At 42.1% G+C, this 27,103-nt stretch overlaps 5 protein-coding genes across 8 annotated transcripts; 4 read left to right on the forward strand and 1 right to left on the reverse strand.

The window, feature by feature from the left end:
• Positions 1–1,413: 1,413 nt before the first annotated feature.
• zbtb49 (zinc finger and BTB domain containing 49) lies at positions 1,414–7,265 on the reverse strand. Of its 2 annotated transcripts, XM_061291855.1 has the most exons (10): positions 7,031–7,265; positions 6,544–6,723; positions 5,261–6,348; positions 5,154–5,200; positions 5,006–5,079; positions 4,786–4,868; positions 4,537–4,698; positions 2,296–4,328; positions 1,987–2,042; positions 1,414–1,877 (listed from the first exon to the last, which is right to left on the reverse strand). In XM_061291855.1, the coding sequence occupies exons 2-8, from the start codon at positions 6,693–6,695 to the stop codon at positions 3,628–3,630; spliced, it is 2,307 nt and encodes a 768-aa protein (XP_061147839.1). In that variant the 5' UTR covers positions 6,696–6,723; positions 7,031–7,265; the 3' UTR covers positions 1,414–1,877; positions 1,987–2,042; positions 2,296–3,627. The 2 variants fall into 2 exon arrangements, with proteins under 2 accessions (XP_061147839.1, XP_061147840.1); XM_061291856.1 differs by lacking the exon at positions 7,031–7,265 and having other exon boundaries at positions 6,544–6,742.
• A 26-nt stretch (positions 7,266–7,291) lies between these two features.
• On the forward strand, positions 7,292–9,736 carry lyar (Ly1 antibody reactive homolog (mouse)). Its single transcript, XM_061291858.1, has 8 exons — positions 7,292–7,775; positions 7,852–7,966; positions 8,055–8,162; positions 8,299–8,382; positions 8,544–8,862; positions 8,997–9,056; positions 9,282–9,367; positions 9,489–9,736. The coding sequence occupies exons 1-8, from the start codon at positions 7,654–7,656 to the stop codon at positions 9,624–9,626; spliced, it is 1,032 nt and encodes a 343-aa protein (XP_061147842.1). The 5' UTR covers positions 7,292–7,653; the 3' UTR covers positions 9,627–9,736.
• Positions 9,737–10,879: 1,143 nt separating this feature from the next.
• On the forward strand, positions 10,880–14,136 carry tmem128 (transmembrane protein 128). 3 transcript variants are annotated; one of them, XM_061292195.1, is made up of 5 exons: positions 10,880–11,028; positions 12,194–12,326; positions 12,449–12,610; positions 12,768–12,876; positions 12,969–14,136. In XM_061292195.1, exons 1-4 carry the CDS (start codon positions 10,926–10,928, stop codon positions 12,865–12,867), a joined length of 498 nt encoding a protein of 165 aa, XP_061148179.1. In that variant the 5' UTR covers positions 10,880–10,925; the 3' UTR covers positions 12,868–12,876; positions 12,969–14,136. The 3 variants fall into 3 exon arrangements, with proteins under 3 accessions (XP_061148179.1, XP_061148178.1, XP_061148177.1); XM_061292194.1 differs by having other exon boundaries at positions 13,847–14,136; XM_061292193.1 differs by having other exon boundaries at positions 12,768–14,136.
• Positions 14,137–15,902: 1,766 nt separating this feature from the next.
• otop1 (otopetrin 1) lies at positions 15,903–19,785 on the forward strand. Its single transcript, XM_061292228.1, has 6 exons — positions 15,903–16,287; positions 16,660–16,796; positions 16,907–16,965; positions 17,062–17,192; positions 17,979–18,874; positions 19,615–19,785. Exons 1-6 carry the CDS (start codon positions 15,903–15,905, stop codon positions 19,783–19,785), a joined length of 1,779 nt encoding a protein of 592 aa, XP_061148212.1.
• Positions 19,786–23,099: 3,314 nt separating this feature from the next.
• drd5a (dopamine receptor D5a) lies at positions 23,100–24,476 on the forward strand. Its single transcript, XM_061291781.1, has one exon. It carries the CDS (start codon positions 23,100–23,102, stop codon positions 24,474–24,476), a length of 1,377 nt encoding a protein of 458 aa, XP_061147765.1.
• Positions 24,477–27,103: the final 2,627 nt, after the last annotated feature.

The raw sequence follows: 27,103 nt of genomic DNA on the forward strand, positions 1-27,103 counted from the left end.
GCATAAAGCCACAACATCAGTCGGGGGGCTTTCGGCTCGGATCCCGACTCTATCCGAAAGTAACCGATCGAGTCTCCCTCTCGCTCTTATGTGCTCTTGTGCCAGTGTCATTTGTGAATAACCGATCTCGCTTAAATGACAGAAATGTATACAAATATATGTAGTAAAATGCCACATTATTGCATATCTTTTGGATTTCGTATTATATTTTCAACATGTTGTAGATGGATAGAGACATCTGCCCGACAACTGAGATTGAATTTTAGGCATGCATTCTTAAAGAGGTTGACTGAAGACTGCAAATTGTCTAGGCAGAGCTCCAACAAACAGATTTTTGCTATTAAATGTGCGGGTGTGAGTAAAACTTGGCCAATAAAGCTGATTCTGAAAACAGAATGGAAGTGTCTGATACAATTCCATTAAGTGCAAAGCATTCATTTGATCACATCACCATGATTCCAGTTTCATTTCTGTTCATCCCGCCATTCTCCATCTTTTGCACACACACACACATATATATATATACACAAACACTGCCTAAGGGGCTGTCTAAGCATCAGAGAGTCATTACATTCGATTGGCTCGTACATTCACCATTAAATGAATGCGCACGGGGACAGATGAAAAAGTCTATGACATCCTTTTAGTTAGATCTGTGTCCTCCGTCAAACTGGAGCTGAATGTGTTCACATAGGAATAGATCGAATGAGAGCAGAGCAGCGGTATAGGAACAATCATTCTCGTTTGCCTAAGCCCATTTCATATTGAGACTCGCTGAGGAATTATAGTAGAGACTGGGTCAGCCACTTATCCATCTCATCCAACAACGGAACACTCCACAACCCTGCAGCAATTACTGCTCGGCTGCAACTGCTGCCAAAGCTTGTCTATACTGATGTTGATTTAGAGCAAAGCCAATTAAGAGCAAAAAAAACCAAAAAAACTTGCCATAACGTACATTTACAAGGAGTAAGAACATAAACATATTAGATCATGTCACACTCAATTATTGATGAAGTCTATTCTCATATGCCATTGATAGCAATGAACCATGATTACAGTAGATACCAAAACAAAAGATGTGCCTTTGAAATGTTTCTGGGTAAAATGCCACTAGCACCCGTCTCATCCCGCACCAGTTAGACGGCGTACATAATCGAGATTAACTGTAGCCTGATGGGAAAGGAGAGAGAGAGAGAGAGAGAGATTGAGAAAGAGAGAGCAACAGACAATAGGAGGAAGAGACGACCAGTTAAAGTGACTGTAACTGAAGCATTGGATGTGTTCATGGTGTGTATTTTATCACTTAAAATGAAAAAGATAAACCTTTCATGATCTACTTTGGTGACTCCAGTTCAAGGGGACTTTTTCCGCATTTCATAACCCTACACAGAAAGTTCTTGACTTCGTGAGTAGTCTATTTGATAAGTATTTTAATTCAATGTGCTATTTTGCGAGACAACAAGGAAGCCATATTTAAGGTCATATACAAGATTTGAAAAACAATGATTTAAGTGAGCAGGGTGTGGCTCACTTGCTGATGCTACTTAGTCTCTGCAACTTTGGGTCGTTTGCCACTTCTTGACTGAGTTGTTGACGGTCCTGAAACTTTCCACTTTGCAATGACATCTTTTACAGTTGATTCTGGAATACTCAGGAGCGAAGAAATTTCATCAACTGATTTGTTGCAAAGGTGGCATCCTATTACAGAACCACGCTGAAATTCAGACAGCTCTTTAGTTTCACTCATTTTGTCCACACAGATGTAAGCAAGGTGATATATTTGAAAAGGTGATCCACTTGAGCCTAATACAACATTGGGATTCAGTAATGGGTGTGGAAGAATACTTTGTCGTTAGGTGTGTAGGCCTCGGTCACTGGAAGAAGAAGAAAAAAGTGGGGGTATTGTTATTTATCAGGGCACGGCAATGCTACATTTGTGCAAAAGTATATCAATTTCTTACAATATTTTAATGTTAATATTACCATGACTATATGACGAGGTGGGCATGTGGAAGCAAACAGCTCTTCTGATGCTTGATCTGATGAGGAAAAAATACATTAATCAAACTGTCATTGTCCAAGACAAAATCTTTTATACTTTAATAATTATTGCCAAGAGCTGCAAATCGTATTTTTGTGATGTTGCGACAGGTGAAAACACATAGCCCCAAAAGCAGTCATAAAACGAATAGTAAATTATGCATTTTAAGTTTATTAACATAACACGTCACGTCATAGCGTTTTAAAAATGTCACGACAACTCGTACATGAAGAAGAAAAATAATTACTTACCGTCGAAGTACGAGGTACATTGATGTTTGAGTTGTGCTTCCTGTTTCCCGTAGCTTTGAGCATGCGCGTTGGCATGTTCTGCGCTCATTCCTTCCGACGAATAAACCGTTCTTTCTTCTCCCTCGGTTTACTTTCATCAACCATCAAAAATATTGTGGGATTTAAATACAAGAATAACATGAAAATAGGTGCAGGTTAAACGCTAAAACTGTCCATGTGTACGTTGCATAAAGTGGGCGTGACTTTAGGTAAGTCTTTTCAACACATCCGAGCATCATTCAAGTCAGACTCAGAACGCTTGAAGCTGCAACTAGGGAGACACAACTGTGATGTCGTGCCAGACAATATTTCAACATTTTGTTTTGCTTTTATTAGGTTTATTACACTAGTTAGTCTCCAAAAGCTTCACTTCACTCAGCACTCACCAACTGCCTATTGCAGAAATGTCAGTGTATATTATATCATCAGTTTTCTCTTTTATTATTATATTAATTTATAGCACTTTGGAATGTTATGACAATTTGCCTAGTAGTTTTGTTCCTCTAATGCACAGGTGTCAAACTCAAGGCCCGGGGGCCAGATACGGCCCGCCACATCATTTTATGTGGCCCGCGAAAACAAATTGTGCATCTATTTCGTGTATCCTTACTTGAATTGCAAATTGTCTTCACTTTTAATAATATTTTTTCTGAAATATTTGACCAGTTTTTACACGTCTGATTTGAAAATGAGTTATTTGTCAGTTTGTTTTGTAGCTTTTACTGTATATAATATGAGGTGCTCATACATTTATTTGGGTTGACAGTCACAATGGCCCTCCGAAAGAAGCTATGACTACAATGCGGCCCGCGAAAAAAAATGAGCTTGACACCCCTTGCTCTAATGAGTCCTAAAATAAGGCAACTTAAATTGGATGGATATGCCCTAACAACACTAATTAATTCACCAATTATATTTGATAGAAACATCCATGTTTTTATAAAACTGGTCCTCATTAGAACTCCAGTAACTCATCACAGTTGATTTTGATTGAGCCATGGTACACCTCGACTAGTAACCAGTCAATCACATGGCGCATATAGATGACAAACATCCATTTTGCCTTAGCAGAAACTGCTGACATAAAAGATAGTGAGTAATTATGAAATAAATAATAATAGCAGGTGAGTAAATCAACTGTGAGCAAATACGTACATTGTATGCATAGTTGCTGTTGGCCAAGAAAATAATAAAAAGGTGCCATTTAAAAACTTAATCTGTAACACCATTTCAGCATACCACCTGAGTATCTTCGGACGCACTTTTCAAGATGAGTGTCATTTGTTCCGAGCGTTATTGATCAATTTCGTTTTCATTCTGCAAAGTTTTCATTGCTAGACCCCAGAGAGTTACACTTGAGATGAAGTTACCTTCACTGGCCCGGTATAAGCCACTACTGGACCGAGTAGCACAGCAATTGTCTTGAACAGACAGGTAAGGCTTGCCTAACCCACCTCTCCCTATGTCACTACCCATAGTCTCCGCATAAGGCCCGTATTCCACCTCTTGGGAGCCGTGCGGTTTGAGCACCTTCATGTGATCCGGGCCAGGTAGCGCCGTGCTCCTGTCCTGGTGGGAGGAAGCGAGGAGGTGATGTGGCACAAGGGAGCGCAGTTCTGGAAGGGAGGTTGGAGTAGAAGCTGGACTGAGATGGACACTCAGAGGTGTTGTCTCAACGTGGGGTGTTGGGGCAGGTGGTGAAGGCTTCTCAAGTCCTGCGTGAGGCATCATAGCAGGAAAAGGCTGCTCACTTGTGCCATCATCCTGGCAGACAGTTTTGGTAAGCGAGACAGCCGCATCTGCGCTACCAGTCTGGTCAGAGTTGTGTGGGACGGCGCCATCAGCTGGTGCGCCTTTGCAGCGCATGTTGCTGTGTATCCTCAACATGGCTGAGCGAGTGAAGCTTTTCCCACAGGTGTTGCAGAGGTAGGGTTTTTCTCCAGTGTGAGAGCGGATGTGACGCTGCAAATCCCCTGAGCCAATGAAGCATTTCCCTGCACAGGTGGAGAACATACAAACATACTAGTACAGTGCATGGCTCTTAAACCCTAAACTTTTTTTCCCCATTTGCTGACAACTGAAAATCGCAATCGCAGTTGCCGGGTCTCGGCCGAGCTCAACTTCAGAAAAATGGCGAGCTGATGCTGTGCCTGGTTGGATGTGATGCTTTCAAAAAAAAAAAAAAAAAAGATGAAGACTTACCACAGGTGTCACAACTGTGTGGTTTCTCGCCACCGTGGCAGGCTTTGTGCTTCAAAAGTTTCCTGTGCGTGTTGAAGGATTTTCCACACTGGTCACACGTAAAGGTCTTGTCTGTGACGTGTGTCCTCTTGTGTTCTTTGAGATTGCTTAAGTTGTTGAATCCTTTCCAATGTGAACAGTAAAGTTCAATGAAGACAAATGCATTATTTAGGTCATCAATAACAAAAAGAAACTGGAGACATAACTTACCTCGACCACATATATCACACAGATGTGGCTTTTCTCCTGTGTGCACCACTTTGTGACGTTGGACATCCCCGGATGAAGTGAAGCTAGAGGGGGAGAGATACAAGATTTATTCACGATGGATGTCTTTTCTGATGCAAACACTTTTTTCAAAATCTGTATTTGAGGCCAGCAATGGCAGAGTTAACGCAACAGAAAAATAGGTTTGGGTGAGGCTGTTTACCTTTTGCCACATAACTCACAGATGTAGGGTTTCTCTCCAGAATGGCGTCGCAAGTGTGTTTGTAAATTTCCAGCCTGGGAACAAACAACACTTACGCCACTGCAGCAAAACAATCCAAAAAAATCCAAATGCCATTATTTGATCATACCTGTGAGAAGTTCTTTCCACAAACGTTGCACTCAAATGGCTTCTCGCCTGAAACATACAAGAATTGAATTATCATGACATCAAAGCTGGCTAACGACATTGACTAACCTGTATGCGAGCGTTTATGCATCTCCAGGTTGCTCGGGTGTTTGAAGACTTTCCCACACATGTTGCAGGAATATTTGTGGCCCGTTTGCTGCGGTGGTTCTGGCGCAATCTGCAAACCTTGCTCCTCTTGGTTCGTGGGTGGTGGTCTGGGGATTTCTGCATCTGATGGCGTCTTGGGTGCGTCTTCCCTGACATTCACAAGATTTTCAACAGGGGCTTCTTGAGCCACAATCTGGGCCACAGAATCTTCTTTGGGGCAGTTAAGGATGGGCTCGCTGACCGATTCCGCAAACATTTCCTCTAATGCCTTTTGAGAACCTAGGTAGTTGTATTTCTTTAGGTAAACTGTCTTCTTCGGACGCACGGGCGCACTGAGCATGGCGTCTGCGTGCTCAGAGCTTGGGGTGTTTAAACTATCCGAAGGTGTCAACGCAGCCACGTGATTCTTGTCGGCTGCCAAAGATGTGCAAGGTGGGGTGGGCTGAATTGCGTTTCCTGAGCACAAATGCGACTGATTGCCTCCCTGGGTGAGTCCGAGCTGACACTGGGACTCTTCCACGACAATCGAAGGTCCCGGACCCTGATTTGAGGCCTGAATGGCGCTTTGCTTGAAGTATTGCTTACTGTAGAAATCACGGAGCTTGTAACCGTGGACTAAGTGTTTTTCTACAGGTGTCTGGATGCTGCTACTTGAGTCACCTGAGCTGCCAGTGGGCATAGAAATAGGCATTCGTTTGGTTTGCTCCATGAAGCCAGGTCTGGGTACTTCAGCGGGACAGTGGAGGTCAACATCACTAGGCAGGCTGCTTCCTAGGAGGCAGTCGTGCTCTGACGTCAGCATGCCTGGGAGAGAAAACGATGGGATTTCCACGGCTGGGGGACAAGGCTTAAGGAAAGTGTTACACATGCTTTGGACGTTGGGAACTTGCAAACACTGAGCGATGTCAAGGAGAGCTTGTACGTTATCCTGGTTGATGTCAAGATGGGAGGTGTACATATAGTCCAATATTTGACCAATGCCACTGACATCCTGGATAACCAAGTTGAACACTTCATTTTTCTGACTGGGGGAATTCTGGAATAAAGATCTGCAAAGATGAAAATAAGCATGGGTTTAGCACTTCGATTATTCATAGTCGTGGCCAAAATGTCACCTGAATAAGCAAATAGCAGTAATGATAGATGTGTGCATTTGATCTTTTTTTGCACTTGTGTAAATTTGGCACCACCAACTAAGAAATTCCTTGCACAACTTGATGTAGCAATGAGTAAGTACTACATACCTGAAATAAGAGCTGAAAGCAGCCAGTACATTTTTGTGGGCTTTGAAGCAGACCCCTTTGACCACCAACATGCAGTCACAGAGCATTCCCTGAATCCTCTGCTCCTGGAGTTGCTGCAGCAAGTAGGAGCTGTGGCTGGATAGTGTGTCCATGCTCACTCGTCCGTACAAGCATTCAAAGCTGGTGGAAGGGGAAAGGACAACCGTAAAGTCAAGGACAGGCAATTTTACGATTTATGTTTTTACAGTACAACCTCACAACATTGCCATTTTACAGAATGACATACAACATAAACAACGGCGTTTGGTTTCGTCGCTTTGCATTTTTATATTAGCATAAATCAATAGACAGCTAGCATGCTATCTACGAAGCTTTGCCAAACCTGCGAATTGCAACCGAGCTAATTCACGCACTTTTTATGTTATCTGTCAAGAATGAAGATATATCTTAAGACTTGTTTGCTACTGTTGTACTCGGAAGGACCTACTGAATATATGGTGGTTTCTTTGGACGATCGGTCACCTCTCCACCGCTGTTGACTCACTTCCTGCTACAGTTTGCTTTTTGCATTTCTTGATAAAGGCAACGTTTGTCATTTTTTGGACAGCAATAAAATTATACACGTAATAATGCCCCTAACTTGTGTGTAAATTAGAAAACTACAACAAAAACGCCGGCGCCTCAACGTCACACCGAAAAGTAGCTTTGTCAGACAGGGCGGAACTTTGTTTTGATTACGTGTACACTTTCGGAAGACTATTAGCGACGCGATTATAGATTCAGGCAAGAAAACGTGTGTTTTGGTAAAATACATAGTTACGTTGGTGAATCATTGTGGGGAGTTCAACTCGTTTTAGAACCCGAGATAATTAAACTTCTTGCTAGTATAAACCGTGACATTTAAAAAAAAATCTAGTTTATTGCAGCATTTCAATTTGAGTATTTTTAGCTATCGATTTCGCCTTAGCTGGGTCTCTGTGGAGAGGAGCTCCAGCTTTTGTAGGATTTAGTGTTTCTCCATTACTGAGATTACAAGCCGTCGGCAAGGGCAGGGGCGATATTGTGCTCGCTATTTAATCCACGCGTACGTGGACAAAGAAGTCATTCATCATGGTGTTCTTCACATGCAACGCTTGTGGCCAAACCTTGAAAAAAAACCAGGTTGAAAAACACGTGCTGAAGTGCCGGGGATGCCAGGTTGTGTCTTGCATTGACTGTGGAAAAGATTTCGGGTAAACTTTGGTGTCCCTTTTTCCTTTGAGTTTTTAAAACTTGCACAGCCTTGTAAAATAGTCTTGTGTTTTGAAGGGGCGATGACTACCAAAATCACATCAAATGCATCAGCGAGGACCAGAAATATGGAGGTAAAGGCTATGAGGCAAAAGCAAACAAAGGGGAGGTGAAACAGCAACAATGGATTGAGGTAAAAGTCAACCTCTGACCTTGATTTTTAAGTTATATCATTTCAGAAGAAGCTTGTGTACTCAAATGTGATCACTCTATTACTCAAGAAAGTCCACACAGCCATGAACAAACCTGGAGTAAGTGCTAATCTGAAAGCTTTGCTCAAGCAAGTCTGTGCCTATGACAATGTCCCAAGAAAAAAGGCCAAATTTGAGGTAGGTGCTTATGTTGAAAATATTGCCATTTTAACATCAAGAGACATGATTTGTTTTGATATTTGTATGAATGACCATGTTGGTAAATAGACCTCCTCGGTGTCTATTATCTAATCACTGTGAAACCTTCCATTAGAATTGGATGAAAAACAGTTTCAAGAATACCAGCACAAGGCTGCATGAAGAAGTGTGGAACATTCTCAATTCATCATCAGACAGTGTAAGTGGTAGTAGATATTTGTTTGCCCACTATTGTTTTACTTTACTCCCCAGATCAAACAACATTTACATATAAATAAGCATTCCTTGCACTGTTTCCAAGCTTTGTTGAAGATTTTTTTGGGGAAATAACTGATAACTTACTTTCCTATAACCTGACAGCCCCCTGATGTACCCCAGGAGAAAAACAAAGTGAAGAAAACTCTGACTGAAGTCGAAGTTGATGGTAATACTAAAGAAAAACAGAATGGCCATGGAGGCAAAAAGAAGAAGCACGCTAAACAAGAGCATCAAGAAGACCATCAAGAGCCAAATAGGAAAAACAAAACTAAGTCCAAAAAGACAGACATAGCAATAGTTGAGGAAGAGCAGGTGACCAAAAAGAAAAAAAAGGACAGAAAGAGATCACGGGCTTGTGACGAAAATGGGAATGAAGACCAAAATGGTGCTTCTGAGCAAGTGTCCAACAAAAGGATGAAAAGTAAGTCTTGTCATGGTCTACACAAGTCCAACATGCATGTACTGTATGTGGACAGTTATGGAAAGAAGCCAAATACTGTTATGTCATTTGTAACAATAAATTCATTATAAAGTATTTTATCTGATTTCTCCCAGCTGACCAAACGGGAGAGACCGCTGTATCGGAACAGACTGAGGATCAAGCAGTTGTCAAAGGTGTGATCAATACTGCAGTTTTTTGTATGTCACATTAAATTCTTCCTTCGAGAATGGCTTGAACAAGATGTAAATCCTGGAAAGTGCCAAGTTAACTCTTAAATTGGGGGTTTTACTGCAACAAATTGCAGCAATTATATTTGTCTTGCCCTGGATGCAGTTATTTGCTTTTGTAGACTACTGTAATTGTGCTTCAGTGGCTGATAATTGTTTTTGAACACCTAGGCAGTTTCAAATGGAAAGAAACAATCAAAGCAGTTTTGAAGAAATCGCCTGACCAGGAATTGCCAGTGAAGAAACTCAGGAAAAAGGTCAGATATTGATCTTATTAAAATGTCTCTTTCCTTCTGACCACAATTTAGTTTGATGATGAATTATTTTGCAAATTTTGTCTGTCTGGCATAAAATGAAAGCATGAATTCCTCTCTGCAGGTCCTGGCAGCCTACTTCTCAATCACTGGTGATGGCAATTTCAAGACAAAAGAGGAGGTTCTTGCACTTTTTAATAATAAGATCAGTCACAATCCCAAATTTAGAGTTTTGAAGGACAGAGTTAGACTTGTAAATTAAACTAGCATATTCAACCTCTATGGTATGCTGGGTCAAAATGATTGCCTTGGTTCACTGTTCAATTTTTAATACTGGTAGGATCTTGATAATAAAACCATTTGTCGTTCTTAGTAGTTTTGTACTCATTCCAGAGGTCACTGTCGATATATTACTGTCAAGCATTTCATTCACACAGAAAATGACGAATGTTGAGTTGGGTGCTTTGCTCAACATTCCAAGGGTGGGAATCGGTACCCTATCCGTGGGATTGGATGTTGTTGTGGGGGAAGGGAAATGAGAGAGCTGCACCTGAGGTAAATTTGACTCTCACACGGAACAAAGTTAATGCACATTCCTCGGCATCCGCATTGAGGTTCACTTGGCCAGCAACACAGAAGCTCCATAGAAGATGGTGGAAGCGTAAAGTGAATTTTTGATGCAGTCCGATTTTCCACTGCTGGAATGAGCAGCCTTCACACTTGCGTGCACACACTCGCACAGAAACACACACAGGTAGCTACAGCAGGAAATATGCTTTATGAAGCTTTGCTAATCCCAGCTGCTCTAACACTGATGCTCATTCATTGTTCTGCTTATCTGAAATTGTATATTGCGTACTAAGGGGTATTAGCGGAGCTGTCAAGTGTGACAGTATTAAAGTTGTATTTTCTGGCCCAGGGTGGAGTATAGTGTATTGTACTGAATAACCAAGAAAATTCAATGTTAGGCTTACCTAGTTGCAATACAAATCTTATTTAATGTTGCTATTGCTGTGCTTATATATTTATTAGTAAACTGATGTTTTCCACACCTTAAGGGTTCATGTTGCTGCATATTATTTACCTTGCAGGGTTTTCTAAGTGTTAAACATGGCCATATGTAGGTGCTATTTGTGGTGCTCATTTAAAAGGGTGCTAAGATATTTTCCACATGTCTACACAATTATTTTCCACCAGATTTAGCATCAAATAACGTTAGGTTCTTCCCAGAAAAATACAGAGTTACAGAATTAACATCAAATAACGTAAGGCTCTTCCCAGAAAAAAAAACATTAGTTACAAAATTATCTTTTTGCAACGTTGAAAGCTGGCAGATGATAGCTATTTTTACAATACACTATATCTAAAGTCATGAAGATTGAGAGCTTATCTACTAAAAATATATTTTTTCAAATGTATATTAAAAATATAGATACATTTCAAAATGTGAATTTCCGATTTTCTTCGCTCCTTTTCGGAAAACTACAATGGTCGCTTTCAGTGACGTCACGAAGCGCGACGTAAACAGGAAGTCGTTTGCTTCCGAGGATCGCTGTGCAAGATGCTGAATGACAGTGAATTCGCAACGCTGAGAAAAAGATTCCAAAAAAATGCCGAATTACTCATGCAGACGGGAGCTTCGTCGCCCGACGAAGACAAGAAATGTGAGTGGAAATTTTTAGATTCTTGCTACTTGTTCTGTCTCTTTTTTTTGTTTCACGGCTAAGTGTGTACTCTTAAACCCGAGTTACTGTTATGGTGAGTAATGCTTCTGTTTATATAGTAAAAAATAAAACTGGTGGGTCATCAAAGTACGCATAAGGGCTTGTGTGACGTGTAGTTTTGGAGGTGTTTATAAGAACCAGCACCATATATGACATTGCCAAAGTTGAATGGGTTTTTCTACTAGTGAACAATATTGCCTTTGTGATCGTCACTGCAAGTCCAGCAATTCTTGATTATTTTGACAGAGCAAACACTGTCAACTTTGTAACCATGCTCAGAGGATCACTTTCCCATTCTGTGGCCATCTTTCTATCGATGCCCAATGTTTTTCTTCCAAGGGCCGCATAAAGAAAATGGAAAGCTGCAACAAGGCCACGTTCACATTCATCATCATTTTTATTATCCACAGGCCGTTGCAGTCCCTATCAGGGATCCACTGTATATTATATGCATAATACACGATAAAGGAAAATGTCAAGATTGTGGCCTTGGGTTGTTTAGCGCTCAAAGTGCCCTTGTACTGAGGGTCAGAATCACATATGCACATTCAGAAATCAAAACAAGAGCAATCTTTACTAAGCTAACCTTGACACATTAGAAATTAGAACAAAAAATCATGCTCACACTATATTCCACAGGAACTTTATCATCTTTATTCATTGGAGTGTTTTGAATAGAAATGTTACTATTTTAGTTACAAATTGTTTGTGCATTCTTTCAAATCCAGGTTTGATAAGCGTCAGTGGCATCGTTATCAAAAATCAGTATGACAATTTGCACCTATCAAGTGCTACTGACAAAACACATTGGCATAGTCTTACCTTGTACAAGAGGCGAGCCAAAAGGGATCGCTTTCATTTAATACGGAGATTGACTTCCTTTAGAGGCCACTGAGTTCTTTGTGAGCAGTGCTCGCGTTTTCAGCAGCCAACAGCTGCCCATGATATGTTTAATCCTCTTAATCAATGTCAAATAAAGATAAGTACTTCCCAAAGCAGTAAGAAATCTTTCAGCAAAAATGTATTTTAAGGCGACCTTGGAATCAGTGTACAAAATTGAAAAGAAATGGTTAAATAGTAACGATTTTTTAAAAATATATTTCAGATTCAGAAGAAAAAGATGTCCGACCTGTCCCTCCAATCAACAAGCACTCCGTCTTCTGGGTTGTGGCAGCCATAGGCGTCACCTATTATGCAGATTTCTTTCACAACATCATTGCGAATGATGACATCAAGAGGTGAATGAGTTCTGAGTGAGAGACTAAAATGTCAGAGAGAAGAAAAAAATCCCATCAAGACTCCCATTCACGTCTAAAGTATTCTGCTTGATGATGACGTGAAACTGTGTTTTTTTTTTTAGTTGGTGGTTTAACGTGGGCCTGCTGCTCCTTGCCATTAGCCTGTGCCTGGCCATGTTCTGTATTGGGTATTTGGAATGGTTCAGAGGAATCGTGCACTATGACCAAGAGTACCCTGCAATCCCTCCCATCACCACTGCTGCATTTATTGCCGCGTCGTGCAGGTATATTCAACAAAAACACTTATACATTAAATGTGTGTGTAATACTAGACAGTAACCAGCAGGAGGCCCTGTTGATTCAGTCCCAACATTTGTTTGTTGGCTACATGAGGCAGACAAATAATTAGCAAGTTGCTAATATTTCAACATTTCTTTGCAGCTTTAACATTGCGCTATGGCCAGTCTGGTCCTTCTTCACTCCGCTCATCCTCCTCACGCAGTTCATGGGTGTGGTCATGCTGATTTCTATGCTTGGATGAACATGTCAAGTAAGATTTGTTTGTTTCTACCTTGGTGACCAAGCTTTTTTTTTTTTTATTTTTTTTTTTTTACATCTTTGTTCCACATCTCATCACAACAGTATTCTCAGAAATTAAGTCCTCTCACGTTGCTTCTTCATCCACCTCAGCTCCATGGATTAACTCCCAACTTTCCCAAATGCAAATATAATTAGAGTCTTATAACCTTGAGGAAACTTTTGCATTTCCGTAAATCACGTGAACTGATTGAAGAACTTCAAGACTGTTGTTTCATTTGGGCTGCATATCTTAACTCTTGCTGAGTTAACTATCATCACAATAAAGCAGTTTTGTGAAAAGCATGATTGCATTGTTTCTGAGGCAACCATGGATCAATCACCTGAGATATTTATATTATTTTTGTTCCCTCACATGAACTCCGTGCTTGATATTATTACTGCGCTTACGTTCGTTTCCTTGACGTTGTTTGTTTTGTTCTCACATGAATATTTGCTGCAGTCAATTTGTATTCAGGACCAGTTGGCTTAAGTCAATTCCATTTCTCATTGACTGGCGGAGGAGCGCCAGTGCAATTATTGAAGGACTTTATTACCTTTGCTTAGTGTGATAACATCAGTCACCATATTTTCCAGGGGTGGGATATCAATTCACCTCTCCTTTTTACCCACTTGTGTTTGTTTTGTACTCTAAATCCCAGGAACACATGTATCCAAACACCAGACAGCTGCTTCTAATAAAATGAATGTTAATATTGCTGACGTGCCGGTGTCTCCTGTGTAGTTGAGCAGCTGTTTTCTAATGCTCTGATAAAGCTAAAGCCGAGATACAACGTGTCGAGCGTTCAGATGAATCTTTGTGTTCCAAACTCTGTTCAACACTGATAAGTTCATGCTAAAATGAGCATTTTATACAACCTCAGTTGGAAAAGCACATTTATGCGTTCAACTAAAATCAATTCCACTTTTTTCTTGTGGACCAGCAATGCACAAAGGTCTTCAAAGAAATGATGGACTCCTGGAACATTCGACCAAAGCAGCTTGATGGAATCCAGTAATTGTTCCTTTTTATTCTATATGACCATCATGATTTGAAGACTACTTTTTTTTTTTTTACGTCAAATATATGTATTGAAAAGAAAAGCGGCAAAATGTTTCAAGATGAGTCTGATTAGCAGCAAAATGAGTGACACGCAGTTTGTGTTTTAAGAATGTTAATGCTCCATTAAGTGTATTTTTGTTCTTTTAATAAACATACTACTTTTGATATTTAGGGCGATCTCTATTTTAATCACTTTTAGTGATCAGCCACTGTCTTTTAAATCTCTCCCCCTTTTTTCATTTGGTATTGCAAAATCTTTATGTATTAAGTACTGTGACTTGCAAGCTTGAATACAAACGAACTAATCTAATCATTTGAAAATGTCATCAACATGTTCAGACATAATCAGTGGTTCATTTAAATTAGTTGACAATAATCGGACTGTCGTCTGTGTTTGTAAGTCCCCCTACCTCCACCCTCCTCCCTTGAGGGCGACAAATGGTCATGAATAAGTTAATCAATCAGAGTCACTGGGAACGCGCTTCTTGGAAACCACATCAGAGCATGCTGCCATTATTTATTTGTTTTTGCTGAGAAATTGGTAGGACCTCAAGGTAAGAAAACAAAGTTGACTTAGAACAAAAGAAGCAACAAACAGCCACCACGTAAACAGCAGTGTGACACGGAGCTCCTCCGCAGGGAAACTGATGGACGGAGGTGCGCAATGACGCATGCGGTTACGCGTTGGCCAAATGACGCATGTTATGTTTATTGTCCGAGGTGTTTTAAAAAAAACACCTCAATAAGCAATCATCACTTTTGCGCTACATTGGATGCTTTTTAAATCAGATCTCTCGAATTGCGGTAAACGGAACAAATTATGAAGCATACCCACGAAAGGCACTGACTATCCCACTAAAGTTCACGCCCCACTAATCACGTCTCAACTTTACCCACCTTTTGTTTGACTAATTTAATCCTCCACCCCCGTTGAAGTCAAATACTTATCCCCTCGGACATTGGTACAAGCCCACTTTGAATCCCTCCATATGATCTTTAGCCCCCCGCCCCTCATCTTGAAAGCCTTGCGAACTACCACCATAACCATCACAGACTCGCTTGCAACCGGAGCTGAACAGGGTCTTAGCAGTTTGATGCTCTTTTGGAACTCCTCAACAGCAATGATCTCGTTGTAGAACCTGATCGTCACATGGGGCGGTTGCAGCAAACTCTTGAGAAAACAGATGCAGTCAATAGCCGGATGTGTACATCATTCGAACTTTGTGGATGATTACGTGATTGTGATCAAGGTTCGACACACGCGACAAGACCGTTTCCAGTTTTAAAGCCTTTTTTTTTTTAGGATATACCGCATTGGCAAGTGGCAGTTTTTAGAGTCTTGTATTAAGTTCGTTAAGGTGATGTATTGACAAAGTAACTGTGGTAGAGGTTAAGATTACCTGGTGGAATTTTATACGAGCAAGAAATATTAATAGCTGGTCTATTTAAAAGTTTTATTCAAAAGTCACTTTTGTAATATTAAATGTACTTCATTTGGAAGTGGATGTAAAAGTTGAAAAATTAAAGCTAGTCGTTACAAATTGTATTGTTTTCTTTATTCTAATTGAATTTTTATTTATTTTAGCCTTTTTCGGAGGTGCGTTTGCTCTCGGTTAATGAGCGGAGTTAGCTTTGCGCATGTTAGGCTGGCCCTTGACTTTATGCCCCAAACAAACTCATGATAACTGCAGTTATCTTTGTCAGCATCTGCTGCTGCAAATGTGTAGGCAGTGGGCGCTTCCATCGTAAATTCCATCATGTCTCACTTTGGACAGGTAGGAAATGTAGTGGTGCAAAAGTGAAAGTTGACAGAAATAGTCAAGTGTAGAGGAGGTGAAAATATTTTGACTCTATTACAAGAGTGCACCCGGGAGCTCTTCAGACACACCTTCAGTTTCTTTGACTCTTTGACCCATTTGCCCACGTTCTTCAGAACCATGTCTCCCACCATGGTAGAACCCAACAGCTTGGATGTCATGTGTCTGAACAAATACTGCAACAGCTCCTCATCGTCATCCAGCTCGGAGAACGAGAAAAAGATCTGGACCAAGCTGAAGCTGAATTTGGCCCAAGATTATCCGAGGAAGAACGCGGAGATCCTGAGTGGACAATACGGGACCAATTTGCTCCTGATTGGAGCGGCGCTCATGCTGGCCCTGGCCCACCACAGCCCTTCTGTCAAAGAAGACCACCTGCTGTCTTTCGTCACCTGCCTCATGATCCTCCAACTCGTCTGGATGTTGTGGTACATGCTGGTGCGGACCCGACACAAGAATACTCGTGCTGAGAAAGACGTCCATGCCACCACGTGCTGGATCAGAGGTGAGTTTTACAACAAGCCTACACTGGAATGCCATTAGAGGGGGGGGGGGGGATTTTGGAAATGCTAGGAGCTGGTATTTTTTGATCATCTTTTTTTCATGATTCATTCTTGCAGCAGACATTTTTTTGAAAACAAGGTCGGAAATATATTGCTTCTCAAAATCGCTCTCTGGTTGACATTTCTCCGTGTTGCTATGGTCTCAACCATAGTTGATTTGACTTCTCTGCAATAACTATTCATAGTATTCTGCAAAAGCTGAAAAAAGTAATTATTTTGTCAAAGCCAGGAATGCAAGAATTTTTTGTTCAGTATTTTTCATAATTTGGATGCAGTGGCATGAGACACTGACGTCATTTCTGATTTTCCCAAAGGTGGCTTGACTCTTCTTGCACTTCTCTCAATGATTATGGACGTGTTCCGAATCGGATATTATGTTGGGTATCAAGCTTGTGTGTCGGCCATTCTTGGGGTATATCCTGTCATCCATGCGAGCCACACTATAGCCCAGGTAAGTTTGAAACAATAATACGTCCCAGAGGAACTTAACCGAACACTAGGTCTCATCATAATGTGCTCTTTGCAGTTTGGATCATGTTTTCTCTTTGTGGTTTTGAATAGGTGCACTTTCTCTGGTTTCACATCAAGGATGTCGTCAAGCGTTTTGAAACATTAGAGAGGTATGTTTGTGATAGCACGTGACATTCAAGCTGCCGTCTTGTCGCTGATCATCCATCTCGTCATGAACTTTGTTATCAACACTTTGCCCCATGCAGATTTGGTGTCATCCATGCAGTCTTTACCAACCTCCTACTCTGGGCCAATGGTGTGATGTCGGAAGCCGAGCACTTCTTGAACAACCATAATAGAAGGCTCTCTGCCCTGGGCTATGGAAACCTCACTATAGGTAAGGCTTGATTGTTGGCTTGTACCATAGATCAGGGGTGTCAAACTCAATTTTGTCGCAGGCTGCATCGTAGTTATTGACACAAAGTCTTTGCGGGCCAAATACAATTATATCGCGGGCCATATTTTGCCCGCAGGCCAAAGTTCGGCACCCCTGACATAGATGAACAGTACAATAGTTCAATTGAGAGTGTGAGTGGAAGCAAAAAAAAAAAAAAAAAGGGAAGGGTTAGAAAGGGGAAGGCAGGTGAGCTCGCCAACCCTGCAGGACTTGTTCGTGTCCAAAGTCACTTGATTAGGTTTCAGGAGACGCACTGTGAGTGCTGAGGCTCCCTCCCAAGGCTTTACAACACACTTCGGCCAGGGCCACCCTCCTTGGCAGCCCCCCACCCGCTGCTTGACCTCACACGGCTTTATCCCAGGCTGCTTACTCCCAAGGGTGCTGCAATTACAGTAACTGATACATCTAAGCCGAGGGGTTGTGGGGTTTAGCTACTCCTCCTCATATCCGGCTGACTGTCAGCCTGACTGTTGTTCGCTTTTTAATTAAAGGGTGCAGGGCTGTTGGGGTGACCCTCGGGGGGAGGGGGGGGGGGCGTTGCGGTCGCTGGGGACACATAGCTGAGTTTGTGAAGAGGATCTTTAGCGAGGGTAGGGATGCAACCATTGCGGGGTAGTTAAGGAACAGGACTAGAATGACTAGAGATGATTATGTTCATGATTAATATGCGTGTTTTAATTCTGTGTCGCCATCCCGAAATCATTATGTATGCGTTTGACTTTTCAGTTCACACCGAGCCTCACTGTAACTGCACCACCAGCACTTGCTCCATGTTTTCCAGCAGTCTCTACTATCTGTATCCCTTCAACATCGAATACCACATCTTTGTCTCCGCCATGCTCTTTGTCATGTGGAAGAACATTGGAAGGAACATTGACCTTTCTTCGAATCAGAAACGGCTAGCTACCAAAACCCAAGGTTTGACCTTGGGCCCTGTTTTGGGTCTAGTCGCCTTGGCCAGTACCATCGGGATTCTGGTGGTTTACATAACACACATGGAAGGTTCCGTTCCAACTCGGCGCTCGGCCATTTCCATGTTCTACATCTACGGCATCATCATGCTGGCGTTTATGTGTGCCGCCTGCGCCTCGGGTTTGCTCATATACCGAGCGGATCGCATGGCACCGGACACCTCGAAGAACCCCTCCAGACAGTTGGACACAGAACTGCTTTTTGGATCATCTATCGGCTCCTGGTTCATGTCCTGGTGCAGCATCGTAGCCGTGCTGGGAGCCGACAGCAGTCCGCCGTATCGCTGGACCAATTTGGTCTATTCTTTGCTTGTGGTATTAGAGAAGTGCATCCAGAACCTCTTCATCGTAGAATCCCTCTACCGCCGGCAGGACGACACCGGGCGGGGTGACCCCGAATTAGTGGCTTCGTCTGAAATCTTCTCGGTGACGTCTTCTTTGGCCCCACCTTACAATGGCATCTTCAACCGAGCCTACGACACACCGGACCGGGCTTGCGTCGCCATGGAGAACGAGCAAGAAGAGAGCGGACAAGTGTACAAATTAGCGGAGGTGCCACAGCCTTTTGGAAACCAAGTCGCCGACGCTCCCAATGTCAAGAGGCAAATCCTGAAGAACATCGCCATCTTCTTAATTATGTGCAACATCTCGGTAAGAAGCACTTCCGACCGTCTGTATTTTAATCACTTTGAGATTGCTACTGTATGTATCCTATGTTGTGATGTGAAACCAAGATGGCGCCAAAGCACTATTTTTGTCTTAAAAACATTCCTCAACTCACTTCAACATAGTTCTTTGTTAGTAAGTTTGCCAGGGCTGAGCAGCCATTATTCATGAGTTCACCCTACGTAGCAAAAAAAAAAAATCATATGAGGACAAGCAGCTGGCTCAGCCAAATGGTAACAGATATCTCGACAGTTATCGGCCGATATGAACTCTGAACGGACATTCGGACGCTACAAAGTGAATCAAGCTCTGGAAGAATAAATGCGTCAGCACGCTTATGGTGAATTTCGATGCTATCTGACTGAGCCAAGATATCAGTTTCCCTATGTTGAGCTGCATCTCAATGAAAGGCTTTCTTTGTTTTGCAGCTCAAACTATAGATGTGCCTTGCTGTTCATTTAACAATTCCTCGAACTCGGAAATTCGCCCTTTTTTTTCCACCCCCCTCCATCCAGGTGTTTTGTTACTTCTAGCAGAGTGGATGTTTTCACTGGAAACTTTTTTTTTTCCTGCATAGGGAAAAGCACTGTTGGTTGTTCTCAATTTGCTGGCGTATGTAACATTGGCTGAAGGAAGAAATATTATTATTCATCCTTTGGCAGAAAGAGCTAAATACTAAATACATGTCCGTTGTTTTTTTTCTTGTTTTTTTTCCCCCACCCCAGCTGTGGATCCTCCCCGCCTTTGGCTGTCGGCCGCAGTACGAAAATGGGTTGGAACAGGAGGCCTTCGGTTTCAGTACATGGACTACAACTCTCAATTTTGCGGTTCCTTTAAACCTATTCTATCGCATGCACTCGGTCGCTTCTCTATTTGAGGTCTTCCGGCGCGTCTGACGGAAAAGCCCAAGTTGGACATGATAATGCTTACCGGCGTTCCCTACTGAGTGTTTCTCAGCATGTTTCATGATTCACCAGTCTTGAAAGGAAATCGTGGCAAAGAAAATATTTCCGAAGAATAACAATTCCCAAATTAATTCACAAAAGGGCTCATGTGTTTGGTTGTCACACTGCAGTAGGCTTTTGATTAAATCCTATGCTATGTGACACGTACGTACACCTGATTGTATTCTCACAGCGTCAACGTACCAGAAAAAAGGGTTAAATAGCACTATTTTATACATGAATGATTGTACAAATGTGCACGCATTGACCCGTAGTGATATGCATTTCAAATATGTATATTATTTATGGATGATGTTCTCATTTATTATGGTAGAGGTTTTGTGGAGCAAAGTTCAAATCTCAGCTCAGAACCAACTGCAGGGTCTTCTAAAAATGTTGACATCATTTGAAATAGGAATCCAGTATCCGAGAAAGCACAGAAGCTGAGAGGTTATAGTTTATTCTGTCTTCAAAGTAGTCAAAATTTACAATTCTAATTCTGTTCACCACGTGATGTGTATATATATATATTGCCAAGAAAGGACAACGGGCCGTTAATTCACACACTCGGTGTCTTACTTCTGGATATTTCGCCGGAAATTTGTGGGCTAACACACTTTTGCGATGTATATAGTAGATGAATTGATGTCCGGTGAAAGTTCTCACTCAGGTGCTACCTACCATCATCTCAGTAAGTGCCAACATGTATGTATATTTTGTTTTTCAGTGAATATATTGCTTGTGTTCCAAATCATCATCATTTCAACATTGAGACGGGATCTTTGTGGAAGTCACATGAACTGGTGCTCAAGTGAAATTGTTTTTACGGTAGTGACGAAATAAATATTAGGTTTTGGTCATACAAAGTTGTCGACTGAGTCTTGGGTCTCTGACGTTTCAATTCTTAGTAAACAAAACCACCACACGATGGCGCTACTTATTTAGGCTTGTTGTAGTTGGCGTTCAATTCGTCCAACTAAATAAAGCGTGCATGCAAATAAAATTGGGCACTAAAATTCATAATACAATTGGGCAATGGAGAAAAAAAAATCATAACACCAAGACAAGTATTGTACAAAATAATCAATGCAATGTTTTTTCACTGCTAGATGATTTGTTGTGTACGTTTTTTTTCCTAGAGAGCATTTTTTTCGATGTCAGTTTTTCGATATTGGAATACAAACGCTTATACAGTAAAAAAAATATCAATTGCCAGGTAATGTAACTCAGAAAAAATAGGCTTGAACTTTTTCAGACGATAAGTAGGCTACTTTAATGTGACTCGACGTTCGGTTCACAACCTCTAGCATTCCCATTTTCACTTTTCACAAACTGTTTTCCTGAATGTTTGCTGCACTGCCTCTTGACCAGACATCCGAGATTAGATTACTCCAGAGAATTTGACATTGGGTGTCCAGGGGATTATTTTGACGTAGTGTCAGACCGATATGACAAGCGCACAGAGGGGGGCTAAAAATAGCAGTGACGTGGCCAAGCTGGTGACTTGTTGGCTGCTATGGCGTAAACGTGCGGACGACGCAGCGCGTCATTGTGTGTGGAGTGTGGATGTGACTCACCTGCGGGTATGGCGCCAGCACGCACACATAAAAATGCCTGTTGACCTCCCGTCCAGACGCTGAGCACATTGCGGCAGAGAAGTACTGTAAGCATAATGTCAATTTCAGCACCATGGACAGCTCTAGACAAGTCTCACCGTGTTTCCTGCATGTGTATGGCAGTCTCTTCCAACCTCTTAGGGGCTGAGGCACAAAGAAACCAAATAAATAAATAAATCCAAATAAATATGTTTTATTTTATACAAATTAAATGACTAAATTGGATGCTTACTTGTGGCACACCTGATGATCTCACATGGCACGTTGGAAGGTGTGCTCTTTTTCTGAATTGTTTCATCATTGTCAAGTGTATCTGCTCTATTCCGTTGTTTACTTTTATTATTAACTATCCTGCACTCGATTCTATCAATCCTGTCACTGCATGGATGTATGCACGGTGATACATGCCGGAGGGGTTAGACACTCACCTCAAGTGGAAATAAGCTTCAAGTGTTTGTTTGTTTTGTTTGTGCGTGTGTGTGGGTGAGGAGGAGGGGGGTGGGGGGTGTCCTTGTGGGAAAGAGTAAACCCTGAAAATGTTGCAGCGTTCCTCACATCTCCTTTCCAGCGCAGTGCCTAACACTTCATACAAAGGAGAGGTGGTGCACTTGACAGTTCTAAGTGATGAAACGATTGCGGGAATTCTTTCTTTGCAGTTGTTGGATTGTTATATTGTCCTTCATCCGCGCACTTTTGTTTTTCTGTGTTCGATTATGTTCTGAAACACAAATTGCCATTTCAGTTGTGGTGTACATCCATTAGGGTAACATTTGTAACATCTTGAGGCACCATGCAGAGGCACACTGCTCAAGAAACACTTTATACCAAGCTCTGGGTTTCAGGAAAATACCACCCCTAAAAGTCATTGTAGAATGTCTAACACCCCCGGAATTAAATTAAAACACAAAATATGTGAATGCCAGGAGGAAATGTTGAATAATGCACACACCTGCTACTATAATATTGGTATTGTATTCTAACTGCAGTTACTGGATTGTAAATCCTGATGGAGCAGAATAAATGTCCACAATAAATGTTAAACCCTTAAAACAGCTAGATTGAAAATTGAACCAACCCAGGAAGTTGGGTCAAATTAGTTGGGTCAATTTGACCACAGCTGTCTTCAACATATTAAGCATATACATAATCATACGTGACACAGTGGGAGTGCAGTGCACTCAAATGAAAGTGTTCCAAGCGCAGCGTCAAACTGGACACCATGGACAGTTCTTTCGTGTTGTTTTCCTTTCTTTATTGAGCCAAAGCACACATTTTCTGAGAAAACCCTAGAAATGTTGCAGGTTTCCCCACACCCCTTTTCTAACGCAGTGCGTACTACACCCAAAAGGGGCGTGACGCACCTGACAGTGGTTAGTGGATGCACTGTGGGAATTTCTCCTCACGCAGTATGAGTGACTGGGTGGCTGGGTAAAGGCATTGTGTCCGGCAATGCTGCAAAATGAACTCGCCGATGCGTGCTGAGTTCCAGACATTGAGCTGTGCGCCAGGCGCTCACTTTCAACGCGCTTTTCCGTCACTGCTGACGCGTCGCGCGCAGCACACTGTGGCTACGTTGCGATGTGAATGAGCGTGGCCGTCCTTTTTTTTTGTTTTTTTTGTTGTTGTTTTTTTTGACGTGAGGCTGCGCACATGGAAATCCCAGCCAAGTATCTGTCGTCGGTGCAAGGGACTGACCTCGCACCGGTGCGGCACAGGGAGACCATGTGGAACGGCACAGAGTCCGAGGCGACCAGCGACGGCGAGAGGGACGGCGTGGTTTTGCGCACCGTGACAGGGTGTTTGCTTTTCCTCCTCATCTTGTGGACCCTGCTGGGGAACATATTGGTGTGCTCCGCGGTTTTGCGCTCACGCCACCTGCGGACAAAAGTGACCAACATCTTTATTGTGTCCCTGGCTCTGTCGGATTTGTTCGTGGCTGTGCTGGTGATGCCCTGGAAGGCTGTGGCGGAGGTGGCAGGATACTGGCCGTTTGGCACTTTCTGCAATATCTGGGTGGCTTTTGACATCATGTGCTCCACCGCCTCCATCCTTAACCTTTGCATCATCAGCGTGGACAGATACTGGGCCATCTCGAGTCCATTTCGCTACGAGAGGAAAATGACTCAGAGTGTTGCGTTCGTCATGATTAGCATCACTTGGACGTTGTCGCTGCTCATTTCATTCATACCGGTCCAGCTCAACTGGCACAAAGCCAGCGGGGGCGTGGCCAGGACTAGCAACGCCTCTGTAGGTCACCTGCAGACGGAGGAGAGCTGTGACTCCAGCCTGAGCCGAGAATACGCCATCTCCTCGTCTTTGATTAGTTTCTACATCCCTGTGGCAATTATGATTGTGACTTACACGCGAATATACCGGATTGCCCAAATCCAAATTAGGAGAATAGCTTCTCTGGAGAGAGCTGCGGAACACGCGCAAAGTTGTCGGACGAACAGATTCGAGTGCCAACACCACAACACTTTAAAAACCTCCATTAAGCGAGAAACCAAAGTGTTGAAAACTCTTTCGGTGATTATGGGTGTCTTTGTGTGCTGCTGGTTGCCCTTCTTCGTCCTCAACTGCATGGTTCCCTTCTGCGACAAGGTGCCCTCAGACCAAGACGCGGGCCTGCCATGTGTCAGCGAGACCACCTTTGACGTATTCGTGTGGTTCGGCTGGACCAACTCATCTTTGAACCCCATCATTTACGCATTCAACGCCGAGTTCAGGAAAGCTTTCGCCAACTTGTTGGGCTGTCGCTACTTCTGCTCCAGCACGCCCGTAGAAATTGTGAACATCAGCAACGAGCTGGTCTCCTACAACCAAGACACTACATTCCACAAGGAGATTGCCAACGCCTACGTCAACATAATCCCCAATGTAGTGGAATGTGAGGACACTTTTGACAGGATCTCACAGCTCACTGTCAACAATGACAACGCCACCGACTCCGTGTGTGACTTGGAGGACTGCGAGGCTGTTATCAGCCTCGACAGGATGTCGCCATTCACACCCAATGGATTACATTAACCCCCTGCCTCCTCACCATGCGTTATTGGATGTACTGGTGGTCACTTTATTGTTCCATTCTCATCCTGGCAGGTCAAAAATTCCATTTCTGTGTGGACCATAAGGTGTTTTCTAAAGCTGTCAAGGTCACACTCCATTCCATTGTAACCCTAAAGTCACCTTTTTTTTCCGAGTGTGCTTGATTCTATGACTTGCTCATGGACACTTGGGGCAGGACGTTTGTGTCTGCGCCCACCCAGCCAGACTGCTGCCGCTTTGCCTCATCTGTGATGTAACGTTGTTGTACTGGGGAAAAAAAAAAAAAAATGGTCTCCATTTCCATGATCAGTGAAGTCTGTGTTGATTTGTTCAGAGAGTCAGTGTCGTTTGAACCAATGTTTTCTGCAAGGTTTGTCTAATGTATGACCAATGTAGAAAGTGGAAATATTTGCAAAGAGCACTAATCATTTATATATCTCTAAAAAATAGAATATGAAAAAAGGAGGAAATTCATAAATCTGATATTTTTAGCAGACTTTTTAACTCGGTATTCCTAAGAAGATTTCCTATTTTTACATGTCCAGTCCTATTTCATAACCTTTGCTGCTTAATACCATTAGATAGCTAGAACCTGTCTTTACACTGAGGGCTCTTTTTGTTGATGGTGCAGCTGCGCTCAGTCAGAAAAAAAATAGTGCATCTTGAGTTTTGGACTTCAATGTTTTCCAGTATATAGGACTTATTAATAACATGATCAACTTGACTATTATTTGGCGTTTTTAAAATCGGCTGTGTTCATACCCAGAACATTGCATAAATACTTATTATATATTACATATATTACATATATTACATATATTATATATATTATATTTATTTATTTATTTATTTATTTATTTATTTATTTATTTATTTATTTATTTATTTATTTATTTATTTATTTATTTACTTACTTACTTACTTACTTACTTACTTACTTACTTACTTACTTACTTACTTACTTACTTACTTACTTACTTATCTATCTATTTGGCCAAAAATACCAAAACCCAGTCTAGCCTGCCACTGTGCACATTTGGACGACGCCTCGCACTGAGCATGAAAATCGAGCCTTGAGTGTGAAAACTGAAGACAGCCTTACAGAAGAACCCGAACAACTGAACCCAATGCAGTCATCATCTTAGCGCCTTATCAAAGAATGAAATGTGTTGCATGGACTTCCATGGTGCCAAAATGCAGTATTAAAGTGTTTACCTGTACCCACCCCATGTGACTCCTGTAGGTCACCCTGGGGACTTAATTGCAGTTTGATTGCAAACTTTGATGGAGAAATGTATTATTCAGTTGCACAGAACCGACAACGTCTCAATTTATAATCGTGTCACCGATTCAAATGAAGCAGCAGAATCAAGGGTAGCTGTCATGTGAGCTTTTGAACATAACAATCATATGCTGGGTTGAACAGACCATCCAATATAACCAATGATTCCAAATCACTAATATGTACAGTACACAGTAAGTCAGAGCAAATGGATGACATAAACAAGGCGCCTGGGCCAGTGCAACAGGATGTCATAGAAACACTTCTCCATCATTGTATTGTATCGCTGACTTGAATGTATATTAAAGTGAACTGTGTCATTATTTGCGGAATAAAACGCTAACACACTGAAAGTGTGTATATGTGTCATATTATGCTCCTTCCAGTGCCGTTGTTCTTATCCATTCACAATTCAGCCATCTTATGTTGCCAGGTTGAATGAAATCTACCTGGGTCTTGAGAATCAACAATGCAGGTACCTGTGCACTCACTGGAGGTGAACGGGCAAATTGATAAGTGCGAGAGCCAATCAGATCACGAGTTGCGTCAGTATGGCACTCACCTTGAATGTGACATTTACGCGTCCTGTGATTGGATATGGATAATTAATCGTTTGGGCCATTGCAGTGCTATGCAAACCAACAGAGCCAGACGTGGAACTGTTAATAGTTAAAAACTTTTTTAAACGGTTTGTCCGCTATTTCCAGGCAAGCATCTACGAGCGGCTTGCGGCTTCTGGATGGACGCTGCAAACTGTTCTGCTGCGAATGCCTTTTGTTCGCAAAGGATCGATTTGTTGAGCTACACTGAATTTGCACATTTAAATATTTTAACTAAGGATGCAAAGAGACACCAATGCACGTCTGGACACTTGCAAGCTACGGTGCTTTTATAAACTTTCGGGGACACCAGAGTGCACTCAGATCAACAAACAGGTAAGAGCTCATTTTGTACACATGTGAGAGTCTCAACGGGCTCATAGATATTTCAGTGATGTTTCATTTATTTATTATCTTTCTGTGTGTTCACAATCGTCATCATGGTGATTTTTTTTCTGGTCATTTCTGAACTAGGTTGGATGTATTTTATTCTTAGCGTTGATTTCTCCTACTGCTCTTAAAGGCACCACAGCGATGAGCATATTGTGTTCGGGAAGAGGAAAAGTTAATGTTGAGGAGACGGCTCTGTGTGTGAGGGAAGTTGGAAAAGAATAAAAACACCCTTAAGTGTGTTTCTAACTACTCTCCAGTCCTGGTGTTATAAATGGTGGCATAATGATAGGGACATCACTGAAGGCTGAAATGCACCTCACGCATATCAATCATAT

This window comes from Syngnathus typhle, linkage group LG11 (assembly GCF_033458585.1).
Source record: "Syngnathus typhle isolate RoL2023-S1 ecotype Sweden linkage group LG11, RoL_Styp_1.0, whole genome shotgun sequence".
NCBI lineage: Eukaryota > Metazoa > Chordata > Actinopteri > Syngnathiformes > Syngnathidae > Syngnathus > Syngnathus typhle.

Bases quoted from the DNA above. Each gene is read 5' to 3' on its own strand.
- zbtb49 (XM_061291855.1), bottom strand. From the start codon at position 6,695: ATGGACACACTATCCAGCCACAGCTCCTACTTGCTGCAGCAACTCCAG. The intron at 5,080-5,153 runs GTATGATCAAAT...GTTTGTTCCCAG, and splicing joins GTGGAAAGAACTTCTCACAG to GCTGGAAATTTACAAACACA. The intron at 4,329-4,536 runs GTAAGTCTTCAT...CCACCTGTGCAG, and splicing joins ACACAGTTGTGACACCTGTG to GGAAATGCTTCATTGGCTCA.
- lyar (XM_061291858.1), top strand. From the start codon at position 7,654: ATGGTGTTCTTCACATGCAACGCTTGTGGCCAAACCTTGAAAAAAAAC. The intron at 8,163-8,298 runs GTAGGTGCTTAT...ACCTTCCATTAG, and splicing joins GAAAAAAGGCCAAATTTGAG to AATTGGATGAAAAACAGTTT. The intron at 8,863-8,996 runs GTAAGTCTTGTC...GATTTCTCCCAG, and splicing joins GTCCAACAAAAGGATGAAAA to CTGACCAAACGGGAGAGACC.
- tmem128 (XM_061292193.1), top strand. From the start codon at position 10,926: ATGCTGAATGACAGTGAATTCGCAACGCTGAGAAAAAGATTCCAAAAA. The intron at 12,327-12,448 runs GTGAATGAGTTC...TTTTTTTTTTAG, and splicing joins GCGAATGATGACATCAAGAG to TTGGTGGTTTAACGTGGGCC. The intron at 12,611-12,767 runs GTATATTCAACA...ATTTCTTTGCAG, and splicing joins TTTATTGCCGCGTCGTGCAG to CTTTAACATTGCGCTATGGC.
- otop1 (XM_061292228.1), top strand. From the start codon at position 15,903: ATGTCTCCCACCATGGTAGAACCCAACAGCTTGGATGTCATGTGTCTG. The intron at 16,288-16,659 runs GTGAGTTTTACA...ATTTTCCCAAAG, and splicing joins CACCACGTGCTGGATCAGAG to GTGGCTTGACTCTTCTTGCA. The intron at 18,875-19,614 runs GTAAGAAGCACT...CCCCCACCCCAG, and splicing joins TAATTATGTGCAACATCTCG to CTGTGGATCCTCCCCGCCTT.
- drd5a (XM_061291781.1), top strand. From the start codon at position 23,100: ATGGAAATCCCAGCCAAGTATCTGTCGTCGGTGCAAGGGACTGACCTC.